This window comes from Podarcis pityusensis, assembly GCF_964106645.2.
Source record: "Podarcis pityusensis genome assembly, chromosome: W".
Taxonomy (NCBI): Eukaryota; Metazoa; Chordata; class Lepidosauria; order Squamata; family Lacertidae; genus Podarcis; species Podarcis pityusensis.
Window position 1 is genome coordinate 6,023,864 of NC_138045.1, and position 25,986 is coordinate 6,049,849.

A 25,986-nucleotide genomic window follows, 5' to 3' on the forward strand; every position below is an offset into this window, starting at 1 on the left:
ATGATTGCCTTCGATGCCCCCAAGGTTTTCCAGATCTCAAAACTGACGGGTCTAATTTCTCTCGGCCATCTGCCATAACAATGTGAAGGTCAAAGCCTTTTCCAAATATGCTGTTCCTGTTTACCAGTGGAAAATTCCTTTGCTGTAATTTCAGGGAGTCCCACTAGGTGGACACTGTTACCACCATCCAAACTAGTCACTTTCCTTATTGAATAACAGGAAAGGAAAGAGAAACTAAGTATAAGCAAAAAAAAAACAGGATACAGTTCCAAAATGTAACTTTCCAGTTATTTTTTCCGGCGAGGCTGGCCACAGTGTATCCACCTTACTGTCAGCAGTTGGCTTTAACAGATTTTGACAGCTGAGGCGTCTCACTGGCAAATCGCTTTTTAAGCCTTTATACAGTCCGGAAGAAACAAATCCTTTTCCTTTTCTTTTTTTCCCCAGAAGGGTAGATTCACCAAAAGTTCTCAGGTCAGGAAACAACTCTTTTCAAGTCAATTTCCCACGTTTAGCTCAAAGTCTCTATGCTTTACACTATTTACAAGGCAGGGAAGCGGACTTCCTGTTTACACTTCCCACCGCGGTAGCCAATTTTAGTTGTTGTTTTGTTAATAAAGCCTTTCAAATTTTAGTCCAATTCCAAAACTTTAAATCCAATTTCTCCTACTCACGATAGATTTTTAGTCCGAATGTTCCAGGAATAAGTCAGCGCTCTCCAGCAACGGCAACACGGCTTCGCTCCGCGAAAGCAGCGATCCACTCACAGCACCACGCTTCTCCCCCGCTCCATTCCGAAGCCTCAAAAAAAGGCTTCCTCGCGAGTTGGGGGCGCTCAATGGTGACCGCCGAGTCTCCACATTCGCAGGCTTCAGCGCCTGCGATTTCTAGGGGTCCCCGCTTCGCCGCAGCGCACAGGACCCGATTTTCGCGGAGCCGATCCCCTCCGACTGAAGGGAATTCCTCCGTTTGCTAATGGCGCTGACCGGAAGTCCGGGGCTGCTGATTCTTCTAGACCTGTCAGCAGCCTTCGACATGGTCGATCACAAACTCCTGGACCACCGCCTTGCCGATGTGGGGATCCAGGGCACAGTCCTTCAATGGCTGCGCTCGTTTCTCTCTGGTCGGGGACAGAGGGTGGCGCTTGGGGGGGAATTGTCATCGCGCCACTCCTTGGTGTGTGGAGTGCCTCAGGGTGCGATACTCTCCCCGATGCTTTTTAACATCTTTATGTGCCCCCTCGCCCAGCTTGTCCGGAGTTTTGGGCTGGGTTGCCATCAGTATGCCGATGACACCCAACTCTATCTGTTGATGGATGGCCATCCTGACTCGGCCCCAGACACACTGACCAGATGTTTGGAAGCTGTGGCTGGATGGTTACGTGGAAGCCGGTTGAAGTTAAATCCTTCGAAGACAGAGGTCCTCTGGCTGGGACGGGACGATATGGGATTGGGGGGGCAACACCCATCTCTTGCGGGGGTGCAATTAGTGCCAGCACCGTCCGTTAAGAGTTTGGGTGTAATCTTCGATACCTCCCTCTCTATGGAGGCGCAGATTACAGCTATAACAAAGGCGGCATTTTTTCATCTCTGCCAAGCTAAGCAGTTGGCTCCTTACCTCTCTCGCCCTGACCTAGCCACTGTGATCCACGCGACGGTCACCTCCAGACTGGATTACTGTAACTCGCTCTACGTGGGGCTGCCCTTGAGACTGACCCAGAAACTCCAGCGGGTGCAGAATGCCGCGGCGAGACTCCTTATGGGGTCTTCGCTGCGAGATCACATTCATCCGGTACTATACCAGCTGCACTGGCTCCTGGTGGAGTACAGGATCAGGTTTAAGGTGCTGGTTTTAACCTTTAAAGCCCTATACCCTCGTACCTACGAGACCGCCTCTCCTGGTATGCCCCACAGAGGAACCTACGGTCTGCAAATAAAAACATCCTGAAGGTCCCAGGCCTCAGAGAGGTTAGGCTGGCCTCAACTAGAGCCAGGGCTTTCTCGGCTGCAGCTCCAATCTGGTGGAACGCTCTGTCACAAGAGACTAGGGCCCTGCGGGACCTGACATCTTTCCGCAAGGCCTGCAAGACAGAGCTGTTCCACCAGGCCTTTGGTCAGGGCGCAGCCTGACTCCCTCCTCTGGCAACCTGCACAGAATTTTGCTTAACGGTTGCCATTAATTTGATTTTAATTAATTTTTATAATGAAATGTTTTTAGAATGTTGGATTATTTGATTGTTTGATTATTTGATTGTTGTTAGCCGCCCTGAGCCCGGCTTCGGCTGGGGAGGGCGGGATATAAATAAAATTTATTATTATTATTATTATTATTATTATTATTATTATTAGAGGTGTACTGTGCCCTCCCGCCTCCTTGCTTTTAAGGACCACTTGAGTTCTGTTCTCATCTCCCTGAGGCGTATCCGTGACAAGGAGAGCATGAGCAAGAAGCAACCCCAATGACCCACACTATGCGCCAGCTCTTTGTGCCTTCCACACATACGCAGTCCGGACAGAGAGAGGGACTCATCCAGCATGTCCTCGCCAAGAGAGAGAAGGAATATGTCAACACCCAGAATTTCAGGTCAGATCATGCAAAAGTGCAAAGACCAGTGGAACCTGTATCAGAGTTGGGGCTGGAGAAAGCGACATCTACATGACAGCTTTATTGTTGGGTGCCAGGCAAAGTCTGTCCTGTTCACTCAGGCCACATGGGTGGGTAATGGAAAGTATTAGTTGTGGTGGGCAATTTTCCTTGGTGCCACATACTGAGCCGTGGCTTCATACTATGAGCAGGACGGCAGCCTCTCCTCCAGGTTTGCACACCTCTCCCCCACCCCAAGCCTATTGGGAAGCTTCCACTTGGATTTTAAATTAACCACAGTTTGGTGTGTCCAGATCCTATGGTGGTTAATTTTACCAGCTTTGTAAACCCACGATTGGAAGTTGGCTTGTTTCAATGAGCCATGGTTCAAATGAAGCGGTTTGTGCAGCTTCAGACATTGTGACAAGATGCAGTTAATCCAAAACTGAAGCAAAACCTTTGGAACTCCTCCTAAAAGCTGTGCTGGAGGACAGGGAGGTGTGACCCCCCCCCCCCAACACTTGGTGTGGGTCATCCTTATAATGCTAAGCTTACTACTTCAAACAAAGTTTTTGCTTTGGTTATTTCCTCGTACTGTTAGTAGTAAGGTAAAGGTAAAGGGACCCCTGACCATTAGGTCCAGTCGTGGCCGACTCTGGGGTTGCGGCGCTCATCTCGCTTTATTGGCCGAGGGAGCTGGCGTACAGCTTCCGGGTCATGTGGCCAGCATGACTAAGCCGCTTCTGGCGAACCAGAGCAGCACACGGAAACACCGTTTACCTTCCCACCAGAGCGGTACCTATTGATCTACTTGCACTTGGATGTGCTTTCAAACTGCTAGGTTGGCAGGAGCAGGGACCGAGCAACGGGAGCTCACCCCATCGTGGGGATTCAAACCGCCGACCTTCTGATCTGCAAGTCCTAGGCTCTGTGGTTTAATCCACAGCGCCACCCGTGTCCCACTGTTAGTAGTACCCAGTGGCCATTTGTTTTTCATGTCTGCTTTTATGATATGTTTATCAGTATGTGGTTAGCAGCTTCAGATGCTACTGTTTTACAGAGGCTGTTTAGCTTGCTCTTTTTACCCCTTTACTAGACAGGCTGTATTTCTGTGCTGTTTTCAGAGTCGGGAATGCCCATTCCTTCATGGCCAGCATGGAAACACAGAAGGCTAGCCATTTAGGAGGTTTGCAAAGAGGACAAGGGTGTTACGGGGTAATCTTCTAGCAAACCAGCTTGGCACAGCAGATCTGAGAGGTGGTTTTCAGCTCCCGGAAAGCCCGCCTGGAAACCAGGTTGCCAGGTGAAGGAAGAATGGAGAGATCAACTAACTCACTTGCCTTCAAAGAATTTCTGGTTGCCTGTGGCTACTGGGATAGTGCTTAAATATCAGGCTGGTTGACACATCTTAAAAAATACAAGGAAAAAGCTTTTTTTCTTTCATTAGCAAAGCTCCTTTGGGGCCCAGAATAGCTAAGCTGAGGAAGAAGTGGCTGGTATTACTTGTTTGTTCTTGGTCCTGATCTTGCCTGCCCTTGTAATCCTACCTGCCACACGCTCCTGTTGTCTTTGCATATTTAACCAGCACGTCTGTTCCGATTGGAGTCCTATTCCTGCAGTTCCACATCCTTCTCTTTGGCACTTTGGCATTAGGTTCCAGGAGCTGGACCTGAGCACAGAGGCTTTCTTCTACTTGGACTCGACAAAGGAGCAAGAGTGGCTGACAGCTGTGGAAAAGGCTTTGCGTTCCAAGTCCAAGTACAAGAAAGTAAGTCCAACCCCACCCATTTCTTCAGCAGCCAGACAGCTGTCAGGAGCTGGAGTGAGGAGGAGGAGGAGGAGGAGGAGGAGGAGGAGGTCAGCAAGAAAAAACACCTGGTGTCAGTGGTGTTTTATTCAAAAGAAGCCAACATTCTTTATTCAAAGAAACCCAAACCGTGCAGGCCTCGTGATCACAGAAACCTTTCCCAACAGGTCTTGCCCCAGTGAGGTAGTTGTGAATGCTGAAGGTTGCTACCCTCCCACCACTCTCTGAAGTCCCCTCCTCCCCCTGGTCCTTCCCAAGCAACCTGAGACTCTGACACCTTGCCTGTCTTTGCTCCCTCCTCTTAATTTCTCTGTGTTCTGGGAGACCAGCAGGGAGGGGAGCTGATCGCAGCAGGATGAGGAGACCCCCTGGCTTCTTCAGCAGCCTGCCTGATCTCTGCCTCTTGACCCCCGCCTCCAGCCTCCACTTCTGCCTCGGATTCTGGGCTGCTGTTTGCCACAGAATCTTCCTGCCCTCCTGCCTCTTCAGTTTCCAACACCTCCTCTAGCTCACAGTCTGCTCCCTCTTCTCCCTCGGACGACTCAGCGTCGACGTCCCCCCACCAGTTCCCTGGCTCTGAGCCTTCTTCCCTTGGGGGATCCCCAGTTGGTGCCACCTGCCACTCCTATCTGCATCCAGCCGGCCCAGGACAGCAAGCACTGAACAGAGCTGGTAGACATCCCAGTACCTTGCATCTTCTAGGTGCAGCTGGTGTGTCTAGTCGGAATGATGTTGCTCATCTTTGTCAGGAAGGACCAGCTCAGCCGCATCAAGGAAGTGATGAGGGAGACAGTGGGCACAGGCATCATGGGGAAGATGGGGAGTAGACCCTGACAGCGGAATTCCCTACGTCAATCTTTCTTTCTGTCTGTCTATCTGTTTTTCTAATCTCTGCCAACCAGTTCCCCCCTCTTTCCTGCTTGCTCTCTAACAGCCATCTTTGCTCCGCCCCTGCAGGGTAACAAGGGGTGTGTGGCCGCGAGGTTTGTCTGCAACAATACCAGCTTCTGCGTTGTCAGTTCCCACCTTGCTGCCCACATGGAAGACTTTGAGTGCCGAAACCAGGATTACAAGGATATCTGTGCCCAGATGAGCTTCCTGCCCCCTGACCAGGGTCTGCTGCAGCTGACAATCATGAAACACGAGTGCGTTTCGAGGGCTTGGAGGGAGAGAGCCTTGGCTGATGTAACTTGCTGGTCTCCGCTATCTGGAGAAGGAAATTGAGTCATGTTTCTGTAACTTTCCTGCCTGTGTGTAGCTCAGGGTAGGCAGCATTTGTTGTTGTTTAGTCGTTTAGTCGTGTCCGCCTCTTCGTGACCCCCTGGACCAGAGCACGCCAGGCCCTCCTGTCTTCCACTGCCTCCCGCAGTTTGGTCAAACTCATGCTGGTAGCTTCGAGAACACGGTCCCACCATCTCGTCCTCTGTCGTCCCCTTCTCCTTGTGCCCTCCATCTTTCCCAACACCAGAGTCTTTTCCAGGGAGTTTTCTCTTCTCATGAGGTGGCCAAAGTCTTGGAGCCTCAGCTTCACGATCTGTCCTTCCAGTGAGCACTCAGGGCTGATTTCCTTCAGAATGGAGAGGTTTGATCTTCTTGCAGTCTATGGGACTCTCAAGAGTCTCCTCCAGCACCAGAATTCAAAAGCATCCATTCTTTGGTGATCAGCCTTCTTTATGGCAGGCAGCATAGTGCTCTCCAAATGTTGATAGACCAAAATTCCCATAATTGCTAAGAACTGGCCTTGCTGACTGGGGCTCATGAGAGTTCCACTTCAGCAACACCAGGAGGGTGCAGTGTCGGCGATCCCTGCTGCTGCAGCTGCACCACTAAGGTTTCTACTAGAGCAGCCAGTAGAGAGCAACATAAACCGAGTGGCAGAGATGTACTAGATTAGATTATAGCAAATGTGGGCAACTTCTCCAGTGATCGGGGTGGGAGTTGCAGTTTGTTAAGGGCAGTAATGCAAAAGCAGAGCGGCCATTTTGCATGGAGAAGGTTCCCGGCTCAGTCACCAGTGTGTGCAGATAGGGCTGGGCATGATCTCTGCCTGAAAGCTGCTGCCAGTCCATGTAGTCCGTCCTGAGCTTGATGGGTCAATGGTCTGCCTCAATATAAGGTAGCTTCCTATGTTCCTGTGTAGTACAGCAGGGTTTGGAGGGCCACAAGCGCCCTGCCCATGAATTCAAGAACCAGGGGAAATTCTAAAAGTCTTTGCTGAAAGGACATCAAAGCAGGGGCCAGGTGAACCTCTTTGGGAGATTATTCTGAAAGGTCGGGTGCCATGACTGAAAAGGCCCTGCCATACTTGAAAGAGCAGGAGTTCCCTGGGAAAGGGCTGCCCCTGCTAAAGATTCGAGTCAGTGGAGAGGCAGTGCAAAAATAAGTGGGCCTTCTTCTGGTACCCTTTTCCCAAACCTTGAAACACTTTAAAGGCCAAATGGGATACTCTGAATTGGGCCTGGAAGCAGTTCAAGAGCCAGTCTAGTTCACAGAGCACTAGCCTAATATGATCATACTGCCCAATCCTAGTTATCAGTCTTACTACATATTGCAGGAAGTGGCAGCAGGCTGCCCCCCGCCCCCGTGAGCTAGCCTGTAGCTGTGGTTTCTTTGCTTTTTTCCAGCATTGTCATCTGATCACTAAAAATGAGCTTCAGAGACTTCTGACCTACGGCCAGGTGAGAGACATCTTTGTGGTGGTTTAGGATATTGCCCTGTTTATTTCCTTTGTCTGGGATACCCCAGCCTAGGCTAGAGAAACCACTTTCAGACAGTTAGGAGCAAAGAACATGTTGGGAAAAAGCAGCAAGGCAAAAGCCAGCTCCAGATGGCTGGAATGCAAAACAGTGCAGATGTACTGTTGGGGAAAAGGTGGAGCCTATTCTCTGTACTGAGCACCGGATGTTAGCTCAGTGTGTCATATGACCTGTACTGGAAGTACAGGGGAGGAGTGTGTGACTCTTCTGATGGAGTCTGAAGGGAACAGTCACATTTCTATGTACTGTTGAGTGACAGGAATAAAACATGTAGAAAGGACTCCTGTCTGTCTCATTTCTCCTCCCTGGGAGAATGCAGGGAGGGAGAGAGAAGCAGAAAAGCAGAGGGTGTGTTCTTCTCACTAATGAGGAGGATCGCCGGTTTGTTTACCTAGCCTGCCGGGGTCGCAGACGGACGGTAAACACACAGTATCTCGCTCAATTGCCTCGGGGGAGGCCAGGTACCTCTGCCTGTGGGCTGAAGATATTGACATATGGCAGCCTTCGGATGGTTGCGATTCATCGGACATCTGCATGAGAGGCTGGTGGATTGTCCTCCTCTGCTCCAAGGGAGAAGGCAAGCGTCTGAAAGAGGCCAGAGGCTCAACAGACAGCTGGTGGAAAGAAGAGGTGTTTTCCAGAGCAACAGAGTTCAAGGTATGCTGCTGCATTTCGGGCTAAAAGTGTGAACGCAGTCTAATTAATTCACTGGTTCACGGGGAGCTGCGTTTTGGAAAAATACAGCTCCGGGAGGAAGAGGCCTGCAGCTTGAAGGCTGAAGCCTGCATTCCACAAATTCTTGTGGTTAAGATAAGATGTCCTATTGAAATGCATTGTTGCTAGGTAACGGAAAGTTGGAAAGTTACTGGCAAAGGGGCTGGACTATGAGTGTGAGCCTGGGAAAGCGAAACAAAACAAGAGAATGTTTTGGCTACAAGTTTACGTGCCCTTGGAAGGGACTTTCAATAGCAGCCTGAGTTTAGCTGCCAGGTGCAAAGAGCGTAAACAACTTGCAGTTTTGCCTGCGTGAGAAAGGAAAAAACAACTGTTGGATTTTACAGTTTGTTTGACAGTGTGAGCTGGAGGCTTGGCTTCAAGATGGATGCCAAGAAAGGGGGAGCCCTGCCCTGTTCATCTCCCCTGACCAGAGACAGTTATTCATCATGGTCTGGATGGATAACTACCCCAGAAGGGGTGAGCCAAGATGATGTTGGCCAAGTTCCTAAGAGCTCAACGAAAGCTGAGGAGAGCTTTGACCCCAGAGGGGAGAGTGCAGGAACTGTGGCTATTGGAACTGTTGGTGTTCCTGAACAAGGTGCAATGGGTGTTGCTGACAGGGGGAGGAAGGAACGGAGTTCTAATTCCCCCACTGATGATGCTACTGGGAAGCATGGAGTAGCATTGAGTGCTGTCCGATGCTACAATTGTGGACAGACTGGGCATCTACAGCGAAACTGTAAGAAGCCGCGCCAGTCAAGAGGAGCAAAGAACAGCTCTACGAAGCCTGAGGCGTCAGGCAAAAGCCGTTCCAAGTGCCAGGTGAAACCTGCAAAGGCTATGATGGCGAAAGGAACCACGCCAGATGTTGGGAACTCGTTCATAATCGACATGGGCTCAACGGTTCATATGTGCCCGCACAGAGGACTATTTTCGACGTTGAGGAAGCAAAGCTTCACTGTGAAACAGCCCAACGGTAAGGAGTTGGAAGCAACCGGAATTGGGACTGTGTATCTTGAGAGTCTGAACTTGACTATAAGTAATGTTTACCTGGTTCCAGAACTGAGATTTAATCTGCTGAGCGTGTCGCAGATTGCAAAGAAAGGACTGAAATTGTCCTATGATGCTAAAAGCTGCAAGATCTACAAAGATGGAGAACTGTTTCTTACTGCCAAAGAGAAAGATGGACTGTATTTGTTGACTTTTGATCAAAGTGATTACATGAAATGTAATTCTTCTGTTTCTAACGAAATCTCTCTCGCAGGTGTGACCAGTGTGAGCACCAGGAAGGTGACGAAGAAGGTTGACAGAGCATTTCAGCGGGTGTATGCTGATGTGATTGGTCCTCTAGAACCATCTAGAGGCGGTGCACGATTTTACCTTGTGTGTGTGGATTGTTTCACAAATTATTCTTGGGTTTATATGATGGAGAAACCGCAAGAAACTTTAGAAAAGTTTCAGGAGTTTTGTGACAAGGTTAAAAATATGCATGATGCTAACATTGATTGTCTTTTCACAGATCACAAACAAGTTTTTCTGTTACAGAAGTTTCAGAAGTTCCTGGATGGAAAAGGGATAGACCACAAAGTTGCAGTTTCGCAAGAAGCGTGGAACAGGGGGGTCTGTGTGAGAGTGTACAAAGAATTGCAAAAGGGGATGAATGCGCAATTGCTGAGTTCACATTTGCCACATGAATATTGGGCCGAATCGCTAGCGTCCTATCTTCATGTGTGGTTGAGAAAAGTCTCAACAGAGTTGGGATGTTCTCCTTTTGAGAAGCTGTTCAATAGAAAACCTTCTGTTGCCTACTTTAAGGTTTTCGGGTCTCATGTGAGAACAGAAGCTCCAGGTGGAGTAAAGAATGCCAGAGGCATTTTTGTGGGTTATGAAAAGGGTCTCTACAGAGTAATTTTGTCTGAATCTGGTCAGGTGATTCTCACAAAGTTCCTAGAGAGTGCTCCAGAGCAAGAGCGGGTTGTAGTACAAACATTTCCCACAGGAAACGATTCAGATGATGATGATGATGATGATGATTTTTCTGATGTCACAGATTACAGTGGTACTGATGATGATGACAGTGAGAGCTCAGAGAGTTCAGTTGTAACAGTCATTGAGAGGAAATCTCACACAATGGATAGACCTTCACAGGTGAAGGAAGAACCACTGATTGCTACTGGTTCTCAACAGAGTCCAAAGGTTGAACCAGTGAGCAGAGATGATCAGCACCTCATACGCAGGTCTGAGAGAGTTACAAAGGGTGTACCACCAAAGAGGTACTCAAAAGAGTTTGCTAACTTAGCTGTTGCATGTGTTGCTATTGTTAACAACTCAAAGCAGGTTGGAGCAGTGTCTAAGTCAGAGACAAAGACACAACAGAGAGTAGCTAGCCAAGGTAATGCAGAAGCACTCATTCCTTGGAAGCCAGACAACCAGAGAGGTACACTGGTGAAACCAGTGGTGGGGAGTTCCAAAGGTGGAACTGAAACAACAGGGGACTGTTATATGTATAACAACTGTTTGTTCTCTTCTCTGGATAATGTTTTGCCAATTGATGCTTTTGGGGGAGGATGTTGGGAAAAAGCAGCAAGGCAAAAGCCAGCTCCAGATGGCTGGAATGCAAAACAGTGCAGATGTACTGTTGGGGAAAAGGTGGAGCCTATTCTCTGTACTGAGCACCGGATGTTAGCTCAGTGTGTCATATGACCTGTACTGGAAGTACAGGGGAGGAGTGTGTGACTCTTCTGATGGAGTCTGAAGGGAACAGTCACATTTCTATGTACTGTTGAGTGACAGGAATAAAACATGTAGAAAGGACTCCTGTCTGTCTCATTTCTCCTCCCTGGGAGAATGCAGGGAGGGAGAGAGAAGCAGAAAAGCAGAGGGTGTGTTCTTCTCACTAATGAGGAGGATCGCCGGTTTGTTTACCTAGCCTGCCGGGGTCGCAGACGGACGGTAAACACACAGTATCTCGCTCAATTGCCTCGGGGGAGGCCAGGTACCTCTGCCTGTGGGCTGAAGATATTGACAGAACATAGGATGACTGCGACTTCTACAAATGCTTTTTAAGGTTGCAGGTTTGCAACCTGAATTAGAAGCAAGTCCCAATTAAGTTGGAGGGTTGCTTTGGAATAAGTAGGACTGCTCTGCAATTTCCCAGTTAGAGGGCTTTCCTAGCTCAGCACACGCTCCAGATGTTGTTGGACTCCCATCAGCCCCAGCATAGCTGCTGTCCAGCAATATCTAAAGGTCTAAGGTTTCCTGCTCTAGGTTTTGCATCTGTCTGGAAAATCTGTGTTGCTCACATGTTCTTATCAGCAGAGACTTCCATTAAGTCCAATAAAATTGCTGATGCTTTTTGTTTTACATTTTTCTCTCCAAGGTTTGTGTGTTCATCATGTTGACGACCTTTCTCCCACTTGGCATAAGGATCATTGGTATTTTGTGTTGAAACAGAGGCCTGATTGCTGCACCTTATGGTGGATTTAAACTCTGTGAGCGTAGTCATGCCTTAGCCCTTTGAAAAGGATGCTGCAAGGAAGGCAAGGGGGGCAGCCTCAGACTTCCAACATATGCAAAACCATAATAAAACATTAAAAACTTCCCTAAAGGCTGTATAGTTACTTATCTCCTTGACATCTGATGGAAGGGTGTCCCACAGGGCAGGTGCCACTACTCAGAAGGCCCTCTGCCTGGTTCCCTGTAACTTCGCTTCTCACAGTGAGGAAACCGCCAGACAGCCCTCGGTGCTGGACCCTGATGCCTGGGCTGAACAATGGGGATGGAGACACTCTTTCAGGGCTGAGGCCAATTAGGGCTTTAAAGGTTGGCGCCAACACCGAGAATTGTGCTCAGAAACGTCCTGGGAGCCAACGTAGGATGCAAAATAATAATAATAATAATAATAATAATAATAATAATAATAATAATAATATCTTTATTGTCATTGCAATACTATACATAGTACTCTTTTACTATGTCCAGTGCCTTCCTATGGCACCTTGTGGCATAAATCTGCTCTAAGGTGGAGAGTGGGCAGCCAACAATGCTCTCTGCTGCCTTAACAACCCTGCACAACCCCATCCTGTCCTGGGTAGTACAGCTTCCGTACCACACACATAAGCCATAAGTAAGCACGCTCTCAATGGCACAGTGATAGAAGGCAAGCAGCAGTTTCTGCGGAAGATGGTTTTTCCTTAGTATTCTCAAAAAGTACAGTCTCTGCTGCGCCATCTTCACAAGCCCCCTTGTGTTGACACTCCAGGACAGATCCTCTTGTAATTCAATGCCCCAAAATCTGAACGTTGTTACCCTCTCCACACAGACCCCATCAATCAAAAGTGGCTGGACGTTGCTCTTCTGTCTCCTGAAGTACACCACAAGCTCCTTTGTCTTCCTTGTATTTATGAGCAAGTTGTTAGCTCTGCACCACTCTGTCAGCCGCTCCACCTCATCTCTATAATCCGTTTCACCCTCCCTTTCAGGGATGAGCCCAATCACGGTTGTGTCATCTGCAAATTTAACAACCCTGTTATTAGGGTGAGTAGCGACACAATCGTACGTGTAGAGAATATAAAGGAGCGGACTGAGTACGCATCCCTGTGGTGTTTCTGTGTTAGTCTTAAGCATATTAGAGGTATAAGGGCCCAACCGAACCCTCTGGGGGCGGTCTGACAAAAAGTCCAATATCCACCCACAAAGTGATAACGGAAGCCCCAGATCTTCCAGTTTACACATCAGACGTTGTGGTAGAATGGTATTAAATGCCGAGCTGAAATCTAAAAATAGCAGTCTGGCATAACCCCCCCGCTGCTCCAAATGTGCAAGGACGGCATGGAGGGCAATCGCAACAGCGTCCTCTGTCGATCTTTTCGTTTTATAAGCAAATTGGAATGTGTCCAGTCCCTCTGGTAGGCAGGCAATGACCAGCTTTTCAAAGCACTTCATGATTATAGGTGTGAGTGCTACTGGACGAAAATCATTCAGATCTTCCGGGTTAGATTTTTTTGCTATTGGAACGATAATAGAGGACTTTAGGCAGGATGGAACAATAGCCTGGGCTAGGGACCGATTTAAAATCCCAGTGAAAACTCCTGCTAGTTGATCTGCACAGTCTCTCAATACCCTTCCAGCTACCCCATCTGGCCCTGTGGCCTTCCTTGGGTTGATTCCCTTCAACACCTTCCTCATCTCTTCTTTTTCCACAGAGACTACTACATTCCTTTGTACTGATGATGGTAATGGTGGTGATGATGGCAAAGCCTTCACAGGGAGTGGTGGTGGTGTTGGTAACGCCTCAGCAGGTGTTGCTGCAGATGTTACTTCAAAACGGGCAAAAAAGGCATTCAAATCCTCTGCGAGGGATGCCCCTCCCTCGTCTGCCAGGGAGTCCTTGGATTTATACCCTGTTAATTCTTGTACACCTTGCCACACCTGCAAAAGGATGGTTTTGCAGTTGCTCATAGTGTCGGGGGTGTATTCTGGTGGCTGTTAACAGTTTGTATGGATTATTGGTACATATAACATTGTCTATTGGAGGTATAGCTAACCTGTGGTCTGCCAGATGTTACTGAGCTGCAGTTCCTGTTGGCTCCAGCCATCATGGCCAGTAATCAGGGATGATGGGAATTGTAGTTCTGCAGCATTGTGAGGGCCACGTGTCTGCTGCTCCTGAGTTAGAGGATTTTCCTGTTGTGTGATGCAGCAAAGTAATTTAAGATGACATGGGGCAAAAAAGCACAAGCATCCTGTACCTTTAATAATTGTGTATAAGATAGGATTTCAGCAGGTATACCCCTTTTTTTGCACTTGGCTAACCTACTAGTAGGGACGCGGGTGGTGCTGTGGGTTAAACCACAGAGCCTAGGGCTTGACGATCAGAAGGTCGGCGGTTTGAATCCCCGCGACGGGGTGAGCTCCCCTTGCTCTGTCCCTGCTCCTGCCAACCTAGCAGTTCGAAAGCACGTCAAAGTGCAAGTAGATAAATAGGTACCGCTCCGGCGGGAAGGTAAACACTGTTTCTGTGTGCTGTTCTTGTTCACCAGAAACGACTTAGTCATGCTGGCCACATGACCCGGAAGCTGTACGCCAGCTCCCTCAGCCAATAACGCGAGATGAGCGCCGCAACCCCAGAGTCGGTCACGACTGGACCTAATGGCCAGGGGTCCCTTTACCTTTACCTTTAACCTACTAGTACTTCACCTTGGTCTTCCAGCACAACAGTGGCTGTTAATAGACTCCATTGTCAGGCAACAGGGGGTCTTTTGCTTCTCTGTCACGGCTAAAATGGCCGCTGTTTCTTTAATGCGAATAAAGCTGGGTCAGCATGACTCAGCGGCTTGCAGCAGGTTGTATATATATAGTGAGAAATGTTAGTCTGAGACTTAGGCTGGTGTTTGGGTTGGTTGGTGCTGGTGTGTATAGTTCTTCAGTCGTGTTTTGCACAAAGACTTTTAAGAATAAAACTCTGCAAGGATATTCTCGTGAACTCTCTTATGCAGACAAGGGTCCGAGGACCAGGCTGAAGAGACAAAGGGAGGTCAGAACCCTTTCCTTCTTTTTTTTGCTTTTTACAAACACTGACAGATTATGGGCCCAGTGTTTCTGAGCATGTGCAGAGTGCAAAACGACTGACAGCATCTCAGCAGGGAGCTGGTGAGTCCTGGTGGTGTACAAAGCCCGTGGCTGTGCGTTGGAGCAGTTGGTGGCAAGCTGTAACTGTCTGCAGCGACGCTGGAGCGGCTAGGATCTGAGGATCTGGAAAGCACTCAGCGTCAGCTATTGGAACAGTTTGAACTACTGGAGAACCACAGTAGGCGACTCACAGAGCGGCTACACCAGTTGCAGGGCCAGGCAGGACCTGAGGGTCAACAGAGGCAGCAGCTAGAAGCCGGTGAGTGCCAGCCAGGACCATCCAGTCGGACTCTAAAGAGAGAGTCAGGAGAGCTTGCTGGAGACCCCACAGAAGGGGCTCAGCAAGCACCAGCAGAGATGGCAGATTTCCAGTCTTCCCAAGTTGTAAATATTGGGGGAGGCATCCCTTTTGAACTTCTCTCAGAGAGCAACTGGCTGAGTTGGTCAATTAAAATGCAGCAGTTGTTAAGGAGAGATGGACTATGGGAATGTGTTGAAACTGAGGTTTTGAGGACTGACTCTGCTGAGAAAAAACGGCTAGATGAAAGGGCTCGTGCCCCAATTATGCTGTGTTTGAGCAACTCTCTGTTATTGCATGTAGCAAATGCCAGCATAGCGTTTGAGTGATGGAATTTATTAAGGGCAATGCATGTCAGAGAAACTGCTGGAACTATAATTTCTCTGACCAGAAGGCTGTTCAGGACTGTTATGAAAGAAGGTGAGAGTTTGGCAACTCATCTTCAAACGCTGAAATCTCTGTTTCTTCAACTACAGCAGAGAGGTGAGCATTATGATGAGACTGACCAAACCTACATTATCCTTTCAAGTTTGCCTGAAAGCTGGTTGCCTGTGATTAACAGCACGGAGAGTATGCCTCCCCGAGATCTGACCCTTGAGTATCTGGTTGGAAGATTGACCGAAGAAGCAGAAAGAAGGTCAGATAGACAGGCTGAACCCCAAGAACGGAGGAGTTACAGCCGAGGGGGCCAGCAGCAGAATCTGCCAATGGAGCAACGCCAAGGTTTGGACTTGGCCATGGCGGTGAGGAGGTGCTATAGATGCAACCAAGCCGGGCATCTCCAACGTCAATGCAGGGCAAGACTTCCAGGAGACGACGTGGAGCAGAGACAGCAATCGACGCAGAAACATAAGCAGAAGGGGTTCTCTTCAGGGAAGAAGAACACGCGTTCTGCTCAGTTTGTGTCTGCATTTTCTCGAGAGGAGAGAAAGATACCTCGAGGAACATGGTTGCTGGACTCTGGGAGTAGCAGGATTATCTGCAACAGTCGGGAGGACTTTAAGACCCTGGAGAAGCCAGCCGATGGAAAAGACTCAATCTATCTTGCTGATGGTCGTAGAAGCAAGATTGATGGCCAGGGAACATGTTTCCTGCAGCGCTTGAACACTACTCTACCAGAGACTCTGTTTGTCAGCAGTTTGGACTATAGTTTGCTGTCTGTAAGCTGTTTGATTAATGCAGGGTATAGTGTTAACTTCACACAGGATGGTTGTCTGATAAAGAATGGAACTCGGGTATGTGGCTGTCAGAGCTGCTTCCAGATCCTAGCTCACAGAGGATCACGCTAGCCAGCGATCATTAAATAAAAGTCTTTATTGAGTTACAGTTTCCATTCTCAAGCTGCTGCGTGCAACTCTACGTCTCATGGTTAGATCGGCGAAGCTCCATCTGAGTCTCCGCCCCTTGTACACCAACTTAATATCCTAGCCTTGCTCCACCTTTTCCGCCTGACTGTTCTTCTCTGGGTCCCTCTGCCCCCCGGGGTCTCTTCCTTCCGGGATTCCTCTGACGCTGACGCTGACCCCCCTGACTCTTCTCCCTCCTTTCGGCGGGCTTTAGGACCTGGCTCCCTTTCCGGGCTGCCTACTGCGCCACCTTCCTGTGCATTTGAACTTGGCACGCGCGCCCAACCTTCCACCTTCCGTCTGACCGTTTCTTCGCTCCCCGATGGAGGTGTGGCCACTCCTGACTCGTGCCCTCCCCCCTGTTGTGAGCTGCCAGCGCTTGATCCCTGGCGCCCTTCCTCTTCCCTGCTCTCTGGCGGTGACGCTGGTCCTGATTTCCAACTGCTCCCCTCTGAGTCCCCTCTGGCTCTATCTTCCTGGGGTGTCCCCCTAGGCTCCCCCCTTGCCCTGGCCACTGGTGCTCCTTTCTGTGAATCTTCTGATTCACTGGAAAGACTCGGAGATCTCGGGTCGTCGTCATCACTCATCTTTTCTTCTGCCTCCTCTCCCTCGCTCTCTGTTTCCTCCCTTGCCCTTGCCTCTGCTCCTGAACCCCTGACAGTGGCCATGCAAAGTTGGAAAATGGGTTATATGTAATGCAGGACAAGCCTGTTAAAGCAGCCCAGGTGGTTCAGGAAAATTTGCCAGTTCATAAGGGGTGTGTACATGAACTGCACAGAAAACTGGGTCACGCCAATTTCCATGTGCTTTCAGAGATGCAAAAGGTGTGCAAGAACCTAAAAGTAAATAGCTGTAACTGTTTCCTAGATTGCAATGTATGTAAAATGGCCAAATCTAAGAGGAAGCCTGTGGCTTCTAAAAGTGACAGAGTATCTAAAGAGGTTTTAGAACTTGTCCATTTTGACGTGATAGGCCCTTTTCCACAGAAGACTGAAGGGGGCGCCAGATATGCTTTTCTGGTAATAGATGATAAATCACGTTTTAGTTGGCTGTTTTTGTTAAAGCAGAAATCTGAGTGTTTCTCCACATTCAGAGAATGGGTTGCCCAAGCTGAAAAGCTCTTCGCTCGGCCTGTTGTGCAGCTGCAAACAGATAGGGGCGGAGAATTTCTGAACAAACAGTTTGGGGCATGGTTGCGATGTAAGGGGATCACTCATCGTTTGACTAACCCTTATAGCCCTGCTGAAAATGGTCTGTGTGAAAGACGTGGGGCTGTAATACAGTCAGGAAAGGACTGCCTGCTAGTGGATGCAGGATTGGGTCACAACCATATGCTGTGGGGGGAGGCTTTTCTGACAGCGAACTTTTTGATTAATAGAACCTGGTCTAGCTCTATAAAAGATATTCCTTATCGTGTGTTGTTTGGGAAAGAACCAGAGTGGACAATGCTCCATAACTGGGGTGCTTGGGCACATGTAAATACCCCCAAAGCTCAGCACCAGAAAGGGGGCGCTAGAGCGCAGAAACTGCGGTTTGTGGGATATCAGTCCTATGGCAAAGGGTGGCGTTTCAATTTACGCCCAGGATGCTTGGTTCTGTCACGAAGCGCAGACTTTGCTGACCAGGACAGATGGACTGCGATCCATGCCAACCCAGATTGCCTACTGCCCCTGCAGGTAAGAGAAGAGGCTTCTTCTACGCCATTGGCAACACAGGAGCAGGATGAGGAGGAGGCACAGATTTCCCCAAAGGATGTGGCAATAGATAATACTTCTCTAGAGGAAGAGGAAGAAGAGCCAGAGATAAGGGGGGGGAGAAGAAGTACTTGTGCCTAGGCGCTCCCAGCGTTTAAACAAGGGTGTACCTCCTCAGAGTTTGACCCTAGGAGGAGTGAGAGTATGCAATGTGAGTTGTGTGGAACCACAAAGTTATAATGAAGTCTTAGACTTACCCCCTGGAGAACATGCTTTGTGGCAACAAGCCATGAAAGAAGAAATGGACTCTTTTAAACGTAACAAAGTGTTTGAGGTTATAATGCCGCCACCTGGTGGCAGAGTGGTGTCATGCAAGTGGGTTTACAAAAGAAAAACCCTTGCATCTGGGGAACCACGTTTTCGAGCCAGATTAGTAGCCAGAGGGTTCACTCAAATTAAAGGGGAGAGTTATGATGAAGTGTTTTCTCCCACTGTAAAGAGTGAAACTTTTCGTTTAATGCTTTCCATTGCTGCTGTAAGACAACTAGCAGTGCACCATTTTGATGTTGATGCTGCATATCTGCACGCAAATTTAGACCATGAAGTGTTAATGAGACAACCCCCTGGGTTTGAAGAGGGGAATGGTGCAGTCTGGCGTTTGAAAAAAGCTGTTTATGGTCTCAAACAAAGTGGAAGGTGTTGGAACCAGTTTTTAAATGAAGCCCTTGTAAAAACTGGTTTTAAAAGGAGTGTGGCTGATCCATGCCTGTACACCAAGGGGACAGGCAACAAATATCTAATGCTCTTAGTCTTTGTTGATGATTTGCTTGTAGCAGGGAGTTCCACAGATGAGATCCAGAAGCTCACAAGTCAACTGGGAAAAAGGTTTAAGCTTAAAGCCTTAGGGCCTGTAAGTAGAAGTAAGGCAGGAAGCTGATGGAAGCTTCCTATTGAGCCAGAAAGAGAAAATTCTTCATTTGATAGAGCAGTTTGGCATGGAAAACTGTAAGCCAGTTCAGACTCCCATGACACCAGATTTCCCAAAGACAGTGTGTGATGATGAATTTGATCAGCCTGAGTTGTATCACTCAAAAATAGGATCACTGTTGTATTTAAGCCAGTGGTCAAGGCCAGACATTGCATGCGCTACAAATGTTCTGAGTCAACGTGTATCTAAACCCAGTACTGCTGATTGGTGTGCTTTGAAAAGGCTTATCAGATATCTAAAGGGGACATTAAATGTATGTTTGAAGATATCTAGTACACAAGACGAAAAACTAGAAGTATTTGTTGATGCGGACTGGGGAAGCTACAAGTGGAATGGTTATGTTTTTTGCCAATTCCATAATTGGATGGAGGTCAAAGAAACAAGGATTTGTTGCGACCTCATCCTGTGAGGCAGAATATGGGAGCCTGTCGCTAGCATGCAATGAAATCATGTGGTTTATACAGATACTAAAAGATCTAGATTGTAAAGTAGATTTGCCTATCCAAGTGTATGAAGATAGCCAATCGTGCATTGCATTAGCGGGCTCGGAAATAATGAAATCCGCACCAAAACATATTGCTATCCGTCATGCGAATGTTAGAGATTGTGTACAGAATGGGGTAATCAAACTGGAGTATTGTCAGTCACAAGATAATATTGCTGATTTGTTTACCAAGCCTTTGCCAGCAACATGTCATAATGAATTGATGACAAAACTGGGTTTATGTATATAATGTATGTATGTATTGTTTCTGTTGGGGTTTTTCGCATTTAAGAAACAGAAGGGGTGTCACGGCTAAAATGGCCGCTGTTTCTTTAATGCGAATAAAGCTGGGTCAGCATGACTCAGCGGCCTGCAGCAGGTTGTATATATAAAGTGAGAAATGTTAGTTTGTGCTGAGGCTGGTGTTTGGGTTGGTTGGTTGGTTGGTGGGTTGGTTGGTGGGTTGGTTGGTGCGTGCTGGTGTTGGTGTGTATAGTTCTTCAGTTGTGTTTTGCACAAAGACTTTTAAGAATAAAACTCTGCAAGGATATTCTCGTGGACTCTTTTATGCAGACAAGGGTCCGAGGACCAGGCTGAAGAGACAAAGGGAGGTCAGAACCCTTTCCTTTTTTTTTGCTTTTTACAAACACTGACAGCGATTTCTTTTTGGCTTTAGCTGAACATTCAGCGTACCCAAAAGACAGCTTTTGCTGATTTCACAGAGGGAGAGATCAAGTTCATCCCGACGTACAAATTCGACTCTAAAACAGATCGCTGGGACTCCAGGTAAGCGCCTGCTTGGTAGTTGAAACTAATTTGAAACTAACTTTGGATTGTTTAAAAAAGGATACTGTCAGGGGTTCAGGGACAGAGGCACAGGGTAGGCAGGAGATGGAGAGCGATGGGGATGAATCCCAGGACAGCGACGAAGAGGATGACGATGACTCTAGAGATTCCATGAGTCTTTCCAGCGAATCAGAGGATTCCCAGAAGGGGGCGCCGGTGGTCAAGGCCAGGGGAGCCCAAGGGGGGACGTGTCAGGAGCAGGGGGCCAGCGGGGGATCCCAAAGTGGCAGCTGGGCGTCAGGACCAGCCTCCCCGCCAGAGTGCAGCGAAGGGGGTGGAGGTTCAAGTGTATCAGGGGAGGCGGCTCCGGCAGTAGAGAAAGGAGGGAGGTCGGAGCAAGCCACCCTCCCGGAAGGGGAGGGGAGTAGTGAAGGGAGTAGCGTAGCTGTCAAAAGGAAAGTTAGAGGTTGGGCGCGCGCGCCAAGTTCAAATGTAGAGGCGCGCGGAAGTACAGGGAGCCCGGAGGAGGGGCCAGGTCCCAAAGCCCGCAGGAGGGGGCAAGAGCAGTCTGATTCCGCGTCGGAGGAATCCAGGAGGGGCGAAACCCCAGCGGGCAGAAAGACCCTGCGGAAAAGGAAAGAGAGAAAGAGGTGGAGCAGCGCAAGCCTCTTAAACTGGTGCAGGGGAGGGACGGATTCAGAAGGGACTTCAGCGGTCTAAGCCTAACAGACGTAGGGCTGCGCGCCTCGGATCTGAAGCAAACAATTAACTGCAATAAACACTTTTGTATATAAGAAAAGAAAGGCGTTGGTCTTTTGTGAGCTGAGACTTGAGGCAGCCCTGACAGATACTATTGACTGTTACAAAGAGAAACTGTTTCCCCCTAGTGGAAGCCTTTGAAACTGGTTGATTTACAAGAGTTGGACTAGGGGAATTTCCAGCTGCAAGTTAAAAACCGTGAGACTCTGGGACTGACCTTGAATCTTTCAAATGTTATGGTAAATGGAAGAGGAAAAACAGACCAGTCAACTGTTGATAAAACATTAAGGTCTGGGAGGACTTGGTAACAACCCAGGAGAGGTCTAATATTAGGCCCTCCTGTTCTTTTTGTTGCTGTCTCTGTACTAGTACATTTGAAACTAAGAGGAATGTCGACAGAAGAGGCTTTGGTGGCTGCATTATATAAGATAAATGATTCATTGGATCAGCTTCACAGGAAAATGGACATGATAAATGCGAAAGTGGACGTTTCAGTTGTTGAGGTTGACTTGAATGCAGGGAGTATGGACAATACCAATACAGAAACCACCCAGAAATTGATACAAGAACCTATTTTGATATGGCAAGCTGTGGAGGAAGTCAAGGAAAAAGCTGTTGCTGTTGAAGGTACAGAAACACAACTGGAGAGAAAGAGAGCCCCAGCCCTACAGAGGCAATTTGATGAACATAAGTTGACGCTCGCTATGACTGAACTTAAGGAAAAACAGACGAATTTGAGGATTAGAGTTCATCTTTGGTGGACATGCCCAAGGATTAAGACACTCTGGGAGATGATTCATAACGAAATGAAAAAGGTATTTAAATATACCCTTTTGAAGAAACCAGAGGCCTTTCTTCTGGGCATGGTCGGTCAATTGGTGTTAAAGAAGGATAGAATTTGTCACATGTATGCAACAATAGCAGCAAGAATACTCATTGTGAAGTACTGGAAGACACAAGATTTAGCTATCCGGGAAGAATGGCAGATGAAGTTGATGGACTATATGGAATTGGCGGAAACGACTGGCAGAAATCCGAGACCAGGGAGAAGAGTCGGTGGAAGAAGACTGGAAAAAGTTTAAGACTATGTATAGAAATATTGCAAAAATAATGAATGTTAGAAAAATGTTGGAATGAAGTTATATGGTTTTAGTAGAAATGTTATAAGGAATTAAGTATAAATAGGCTAATAGAGTATTAAAGGGAAAAATAAGATTAGAATATGTTAAGATAATTATAGGATAGAAAACAGAGGAAGATGGAAAGGAATTGCTGAAACAATTAATAGAAGTGGAATACAAAAAGGGAGGTGTGAGGAGGTCGTGGAAATACGGGAATGAAAGTTAAGACATTGAAATTGTTTTGTGCTTTAAATGGTTTGTGTCTTGTTTTGTTAATCTTATCTTTTTTCTCTTTTTCTTCTTTGCTTTTTCTTTTCCTTTTTTGTTTTTTTCTGTTTTATTGTGTGTAAACGGTTGGAAAATCAATTAATATTATTTTTTTTAAAAAAAAGATAGTTGAGCCTTTGTAAGTAAGTCCTCTCAATCATTCTTCTGCAAGGCTTGTTTGTTTTTCCTAGTCTGCTGAGATGCTAGTAGTGTCCTGCCTTTCCATCCTCCTGAGCAGGCTAGTAAAACATATATTTTAAAAATGGTTTTCTGCTAAGCAAGCTGTTGGAAGAGGGCTAGAGTTGAGGGCTGGATGGACTTCCTTTCCTCTGCAGCCAGAATGGACACCAAGCCACGGAGGAAGAGAGAGATCCAGCTCTCCTGAGGCATCTGATCAAGGCTTGTCATGCCAGGCATAAAGCAGCTGGCTAAGTACTTTGGCAGATGTTTATCTCCTTGAACAGCCCCCCCCCCCCGATTTATAACAGGAGACACGTTTCTTATAGTTGTAAAAGGAAATTACAGGCTGGGAGCAAAAGGTCATATTGACCATACAAATTACAGAATACAATCAAGCTGCAAAAACACTAATTAAGAGTTGGTAAATAGTGAAATTTATTGTTTAACAGAAAATACCATGGGCCTCCCATCAGACTCGAGCCACATCTTCCTAAGGTTAAAGGGCAAGAGCTAATAGAAACAGCAGCTGGCTTGAAAGGGGGGTGTAAATTTAAGGGGTTGCTTTTGGAAACTGTTTTTACTAAGTTCCTTTTTACTTTGAAAAGGCCTTTTCTTCTAAAAATCTATATATGTTATGTATGAAATATATTGGCTTAAATGTAATTATGCAAAGGATTTAGAAAGTAAGAAATGTTAGATTCTTATGTTAGATTCTTATTTCATTGATGGTGTGTGAGAAGGTGAACCCAAGATCTCTGTTTAAGACAAAAATTAAAACCATGAGCCATCTGTTTTAGCCATCTGTTTTGGAGTGAAAGGGCAATAGGGCAATAGGGCAAAGATGATCTGGTAATTAAGGTGCCTGGTCGAGGCAAATGTAAGATATATGGCTACTTGTCTGCCATTTATGGATAGAAGGAAATATAGCTCTTTGTCTCCCATAAAAGGTAATAGGAAATGGGTCTATCTTTTATGATTGGTTCTAGCAAACAGCCAATAGGAATTTCAACCAGGCTGATTGGACAGAGGCAGCCAAAGGAGGAGCAAGGGGGCTGGGCTGAGGAAATTTAAGTGCTGGCCATCAGGGCTGGAGTGGGCAGAGCTTTGGTATTCATATACCACTGTCTCTCATTTATTTGTCTGACAAATAAATTATTATTTTAATTTCTCTATTGCTGCGTTGAGTATTTCATTCCAGCTAAGCGTTAACCACAAGCAGGGTGCTACACTCCTTCACCTGCTCACTTTGCTTGCATGGAATTCCTGGTTGCCAAAGGCTGCTAGGCGAGTTGTGAAATGCAAGGCTGTGATATGTTGTCTTCCTCAAGCCATCCCTGCTCAAAGTCTCTGGAAATGTTTTGGCTCCTTTTCCACAAGCAGCCTTTCCCCCACATTTGTCCTGATAACCAGCATCCTCTGTTTCATGGCGTGTATAAGCAGAGAATCCTGTTTGTGTCAAGGAAGTCTGGGAAGTAGACTTGGTGCTCTCTCAAGATGAGTCTGCCAGGGCATAAGAACATGAGAGCAGCCCTGCTGGATCAGGCCATTGGTCCATCTGGCCCAGCATCCTGTTCTCACATTGGCCAATGAGATGCCTCTTGGGGAGCCCACAAACAGGACCTGAGTGCAACAGCACGCTCCCCTCCTCCAAGCCATACTGCTTCTCTTGGTGGAGTATGTTCTGTGGCCATTATGGCTAGTAGCCATTGAGCCTCACCATCCAGGATTTGGCATATTCTTGTGGTTCTGGACAACTGTCAGAAGCCACCTAGGCCTGCTAGTTTCATTGCTCTTGCTGTGGTAATGGGGAAATCAAAAGGACAGGCGGAACATGTAGTGAAGAAGCCGGAAAAGGGCAGGCTCCTTTGGGCAGCATTTCAGGTGCCAGAAAGGGTCTTTTGGATCACTGAAAAAATAGTGTCTGAACAAGAATAACGGGGCCCCTTGTTTTGGGGAAGGATCATCATTTGGTGGTGTGCCATATGCTTTGTATGCAGAGTCTCAAGTTGAAAGGCACCGCCACCTGAAAAAGGATTGGGCCACAGAGAGCTGCTGCCAGCCAGAATAGACTTAATTAATTGTGGGGTTGGAAGGGATCACGAGGGTCATCTAGTCCAACCCCCTGCAATGTAGGAATCCAAACTGGGGGAGGTCAGAAATTCATTCTGACCTGGTAGAAGGCAGCTTTTGATTTCCTGACAACTCTCTCCATGAGGCAAAATGCCTGCACACCTGCAAGGTCCGCCCCTTCAGAAGTTGGACTCCCAAGCCCCATCATCTCCAGCTCTTGACCGTGGTCAAGATCACACGCCATGTGTGGAGCCAAAGTTTGACTGTGTGAGCCTTGTGTGTTGCCTCAGCCAGTCCAACAGTCCTGGTGTCTCTCCTGTCTCCTTGCAGTGGGAAGTGCCGTGTGCCAGCATGGTGTGAGCCAATCCTCTGGAGAGGAGGCAGCGTGAATCAGCTCAGCTACCGAAGCCACATGGAATTGAAAAGGAGCGACCACAAGCCCGTCAGCTCCCTCTTCCTCACAGGGGTAACACCTGCCCTGGCCAGGGCTATCGTCTATTCGGGGTTTTTAGTTGCCTGCTATGTGGCACCTCCTCGAATCTGGGCAGGCCCTGACCAACAACCAGGCCCCTTTCCACAGAGCTCCTCCTTGGCCAATGACTTCCGGTGCAAGGAGTGGGCAGGTTTTGGCTCTGTTAAATCCCTAGGCTTCCATTCTCCACTGTTCTGAGTACACGCTGCTCCTGCAGGCATGGCAGACCACATGGGCTGAACTGTATACCTTAACTGTTGGCTCCATTCATGCAATGGAGCTTCTGTGGTACTTGGCTTGGAGCATTTGGCTTCAGCCCATTGGGTCTGGAAGTCACAGCCGCTGCCATCCTGGGGAAGCTCTCAGAGTTACAGTACTTGCCTCTTTCAGGGCTGGGAACAGGGGGGTGCATCAGGCCTTTCTGCTCTTAACTCATGCCCCCCCCTTCAGTCCATAGCCCCAACAAATGTGCTCTGCCCCCCCCCCCATAGGTGAAGGTTGTGGCTGACCGACGGTACCAGAAAGTGTTTGAAGATATTGTTCAGTTGATGGACAGGATGGAGAACGAATTCCTTCCCTCCCTGGAGGGAGGTAAAGACGAATAGGATCCTCTCCAACCCCTTAAAGAGGGTTTGCTGCAAAAAGACCAGGGGGGAAAGAAGCCCTTGGCCCATCTAGCTCAGTCTTGAGCGGTTCCCCAGGATTTCCGGGGGATCTCTCCCAGCCCTACCTGGAGATGCTGGGGATAGAACCTGGGACCTTTGCATGCAAGGCAGATGCCCTTCCACTGAGCGGCAGCCTCTTCCTCTTCCTCGCAGGCAAAGACTCCAGGGGTAGCCAGCGTGTTGCCCTCCAGATGCTGGACTACAACTCCCATCATCCCCAGCCAACATGGCCAGTGGCAAGTGCAGCAAGATCTGGAGAGCCCCACGTGGACCTGTTGCATGTGCAGTCCCCTAAATGAGAGCCCGGGGCCAAGGACAAACTTCCCCCTGGAGCACGTTTCCTTGCCTCTGCTGAAGGCAAGC

The 25,986-nt window shown here is 48.0% G+C and overlaps 1 protein-coding gene across 1 annotated transcript; it reads left to right on the top strand.

Annotated features, from left to right (window-relative positions):
* Positions 1-25,453, top strand: LOC308467617 (inositol polyphosphate 5-phosphatase OCRL-like; the record flags this gene model as incomplete). The annotated part of the gene is made up of 5 exons (XM_080989357.1): positions 1-24; positions 7,015-7,068; positions 19,980-20,089; positions 24,817-24,990; positions 25,450-25,453. 5 exons carry the CDS (start codon positions 1-3, stop codon positions 25,451-25,453), a joined length of 366 nt encoding a protein of 121 aa, XP_080845483.1.
* Positions 25,454-25,986: the final 533 nt, after the last annotated feature.